This window comes from Ciona robusta, chromosome 7 (genome assembly GCF_009617815.1).
Source record: "Ciona robusta chromosome 7, ASM961781v2".
Lineage (NCBI taxonomy): Eukaryota > Metazoa > Chordata > Ascidiacea > Phlebobranchia > Cionidae > Ciona > Ciona robusta.
The window spans coordinates 4052313-4056845 of NC_143241.1; the positions used below are offsets into that span (position 1 = coordinate 4052313).

The 4533-nt window shown below is 37.1% G+C and overlaps 1 protein-coding gene across 3 annotated transcripts; it reads left to right on the forward strand.

Annotated features, from left to right (window-relative positions):
• The first annotated feature begins 532 nt into the window (after window positions 1-532).
• On the forward strand, window positions 533-4223 carry LOC149733933 (G2/mitotic-specific cyclin-A-like). Of its 3 annotated transcripts, none has more exons than XM_089880640.1 (7): window positions 533-817; window positions 1327-1428; window positions 1677-2466; window positions 2650-2840; window positions 3091-3262; window positions 3469-3590; window positions 3749-4223. In XM_089880640.1, exons 3-7 carry the CDS (start codon window positions 1677-1679, stop codon window positions 3941-3943), a joined length of 1470 nt encoding a protein of 489 aa, XP_089736766.1. In that variant the 5' UTR covers window positions 533-817; window positions 1327-1428; the 3' UTR covers window positions 3944-4223. The 3 variants fall into 3 exon arrangements, with proteins under 3 accessions (XP_089736766.1, XP_089736765.1, XP_089736767.1); XM_089880639.1 differs by having other exon boundaries at window positions 708-817; window positions 1269-1428; XM_089880641.1 differs by having other exon boundaries at window positions 708-817; window positions 1269-1428; window positions 3472-3590.
• The last annotated feature ends 310 nt before the right edge of the window (window positions 4224-4533 follow it).

The following is a 4533-nucleotide window of genomic DNA, read 5'->3' on the forward strand; positions in this document are numbered from 1 at the left end:
GTTCGCTTTTATGAAAAACAAGAATACGTCGCAATACTTGCAGTAGAATAACTTTTCGATATCAATTCCAGGCCGTTTATCTATGAATGTATACCGTAGGGTGGGGGTAGATCGGACAACTTTTCATTCTATTTTCTCGTTCTATTTGGTAGCAAACAAAGAAAGTTCAATGAATTTATAATTTTGTGGAGGCATGGGAATATAGGACAGCATACTATTACGGTTACATTCATATTTTTTTTATTCATAAAACTACATTAAAAGATGAGAAGTCTTGATTCGTGCGCGATCTTGCCCCTTACTAAATATCAGATACGGACTCTGCTAAATATTATTGTAATGATGGATAATCATTTGTTTTACCACGTGCCCAATATGCGACTACCCAGGTCGTTTCTCAACAGTGTTAGTTTTATTTTATCATACAGTTTATCTCCTTAGTGTAAATTTAAACACATGACAAGTCATGCGACACGCTGTGTACATTATGCTTCTGGAGTCACGAGGGTATTAGTGGTGAAGTTCATCGTCCTTAAGGCTAGGTGAAAGTTTACCAGTGTTAACCCTTGTTATGACGAAACAGTATTGGCGATGACAAAATATAATTGTTGAGTTTGGGACAAACACAAAACATGTTTATTTTAAAAATAACATTGGGCGATTGATTTGAATTATTCATTACCATAGAAACCAACCAATTTAATTAGCGACCTGTTATATATGAATTTGTTTCAGAACGTATGTTATATTGATTAATTATTGTACTGTAAGCTTTACATATTTCTGTTGGAGCAACAAGTTACAGATTTCATCAAAGGTGAGCACTTAAAAACCTATAACATTTATAGCCGAATAGGGGATCCAAAAAATGATTGTAAAGGTATTACTTTCTTTTATCTCGGTTGGTGGTTGACAAAAACAAACACGCAGAACCCCATTAAATTTAATATGGTGCCAAAGCCCCATACGTGAAGCCTACGGTGCACGGACTACTAACTGCGTGCGACCAATATATATACAATTCATTACTTTTAATAATTATTGCTTTGTATAAATTATGTTCGTACCAATTAACCTATTTTTTATTATAGTAATTAAAAACACAAAACGCTAACCGAATGAGATAATAAATTTAATTATGCCGCAAGTTTAGTTTTATTTTACTGTACACAAGTCCGTATTTTTACATCACAAAGCTCAATTATTTGGTAACTAATACTAAACCAGATTTGAAGCAATCATTGTCATAGAAACCATATTCTGGGCAGATTTAGCATATACAAAGCTGTCTGTACAGAGAAAACTGTTTGAAATTTGCTTAAACAGCTGCGATCTACGTTATTTTGTTATTGAACCATAACACTGAACGGTTAGAAAACTACTGCAGAAGCCAATTAAACAACTTATTAGCGTGGAGGTGTTCAAAAGGTAAGCATTTGTTGTACTAGGCCAGGAATATTACAGCATAAACTTTCTATATAGGCCAAGTTAAGCTTTGCTCATACAACTAATATGGTTGTTTATTTTGCTTCGTAAATATATGGCGACAAGAGCTGATACAACATTTTTAATCGTGCCCCAGACATATATTTGTCATTGCGCATGCCTCAGACTGGTATTCGTCATTGCGCATACACAACGTGTTAAATATACAAACGGCGCGTCTTTGAATACAGATGATTGCTAATCGACGACCTCTTGGAAATTTGGACCCGAACAGCACCAGGGTTCAACCGACAAGGGCAGCTAAGAGTGGACACAAGTGGCTGACGAACCGACGATCATTACTTTCCGATGAAATTCACAACAATAACCTTGCACTGCAAAGTAGAGACATCAACGAAACCTCCAACTCCATTCTTAACCACAAGCACAATCAAAACGCCAAACAAACCAACAAAAACCACAGGCCCGGAAAAGAAAACTGCGATAATTATAAATTTGTACATCCTGATTCGGATTTGGAAAAAGTCGCCTTGTTATCATCGACCAGGGAAGTACTCAGCGCCTCTCAAAAGTATGAGTTAGAAGATGACCAATGTTTCCTCACCCCTAATGGCGAGAAATCGAATACAAGCTGTGTTAGTATGGAGATGCTTACGTCATCGCTATCCTCGCTTGACTCTTCAAAACGCTCGATTTCTCAGCCGCACGATGTCGCTCTTGATACTGACGAAATTTTAAACGTTATCCAGCGCAAAGATCCGGAAACTGACATTCTGGACGAATACACTGAAGATATTCTTCGATACATGGTTTATTCAGAAGCGAAGTATCAACCGAGAAAAGACTACCTTGAAAAGCAAAATGAAATTTCTTCAACCATGCGTGTAAAACTTATCGATTGGTTGATCGAAGTGCAAGACGAATACAAACTACAAAATGAAACCCTTCACCTTGCAGTAGCCTATGTTGACCGCTTTTTATCTGAAATGTCGGTGTCGCGTCCGAAGTTACAATTACTGGGTAAACTGTTTGTACGTTAACTGCTTTGCAATTTTTATTTGCTGTTATTGTCAATTTTGAACCTGTTCAATGTAATGGTTAAAATTTCCCCACTTATATTTTAAGCCTAATTATTGACGATATCAAACACAGCGAGTAAAAGCAATTGATATTAATCTGAAATTGGGTACAATATATCCACAGGGACGACGTCTATGTTTTTGGCAGCGAAGTTTGAAGAGATATATCCTCCTGATGCTGACGAGTTTGCTTACGTTACAGCAGACACTTACGCTAGATCTGAAGTTTTGTTGATGGAGCGGCTCATGTTGAGTCAGTTCAAATGCACGCTAGCTGTTCCTACCACGTTACAGTTTCTAAATATTTTTCACAAAGTATGTATGTACCTATGTGTATCGTTTAATAGGTAAGGTAAAATGGCCTACTGAGACTGACTGAGCAATTAACATATAGTTGGGTCGGTGTGAGAGATGTTCTCATTCTTATTTATTGCCCTTGACTCTAAACGAGCGTGCTTAATTGTTGAACACAAAACCAAAAAATATGGGTTTTAGATGCTAACAATACCTGTATATTTAGAAACATTAAACATTGGCATTTAGTTAAAAAAAAACCGTTTGACAGAAATCGAATTTATCTGAAGATGCAAAGCAACTTTCTTTCTACCTCTCCGAACTTGCGTTGTTACATGACGTGTATCTACAATATTCACCTTCTGTTCGTGCTGCTGCAGCGATTTCATTGGCTGTTTGCACATTACGTCAAGCACACAATTGTGACGTCGATAATGGTAACGGTAAGTATGCACTCTGGATGTTTTAGTGTAAATAAAAGCTTACTAAATTGTCACTGATATCGAATAGAAAGAATACAACACGTTGCAAAGCGTATCCATTCTATATTTTCCTCAATTACTAGTGTAGGCTCATATTGACATGTACTGGTAATGAGATAACGTTATTCACACTTTTATTCCACGCACCACACGAACGGTCCCATCAGCAGATACAGCTTGTGGTATCAAGACACCATATTCAACGATATTAGTTCATGATAATATGGTTCCGACCAAAGTGTTGCTGTCGAGTGTTCTGCAACGTTGCATGAAAGACAAACTACAAAAGGTGATTTATATACAAGTTGTGTTAGTGGGACGCTTAGATACTACAGCTGAGCCAAAGTCACGATTTCTGTCATTACGTAATGCTTTATCTAGTTAAAATCTGTGTAAGCACGAAATCCTCCCACCGTTGCACAACATTATTATGTAAATCCCCTTCAGGTGTTCGACTGCACGCATGAGTTGGCTCGTAGTCACGTGGTCGAATCCAACGAAAAAAATCGACATTTTATCTTTGAAAAATACTCTATGACCAAGCAACGAAGCGTGACCGCCTTTTCGCCTTTATTGTCAAACGAAGTGACGTCACAATCGTATTTGACCTGGGAAAAGGTCATGACGATGTGGATGACGTAACTATAACATCACGGAGGCGGTTTAACGCATGCAAATTCAGAGTCACGCTATCGCAACATATCAGCATATAAAGGAACACTTATACACACCACAAGCTCAACAAGATTGAAATCTTTCCCATAGCTTATAATCTACATGTCGTCAGCACTGTGATGTTTGTTACTTGCGTATCGCCTTTTTGTGCAATTTGTTTTTCGTCGCACTCTATTGCTTTTCGTGTATGTAATATAACATGTACCCGCAAATATACCACGCAATAACCACATGTTCTCATTTGATACAATCCACACGAAAGTTTGTAGTATTAAAGTTAAACCGTTGAGAAGTAAGCAAGCACACGTACCACACACACACACATATATATATATATATATATATATATATATATATATATATATATATATATATATATATATATATATATGCTAAACTCCAGAAGCGAGATAATACTGGTTAACCGTATACAGAAGAGGTTTAGCGCTAAGCATGAAAGGGGAGGTGAACCACCGACCTCTAATCCGATTATAAAGTGGTCTAGATTACAGCTAAGCGAAGAGTTCCGCTAACTCTTTGTGAATGCATCTACAGGT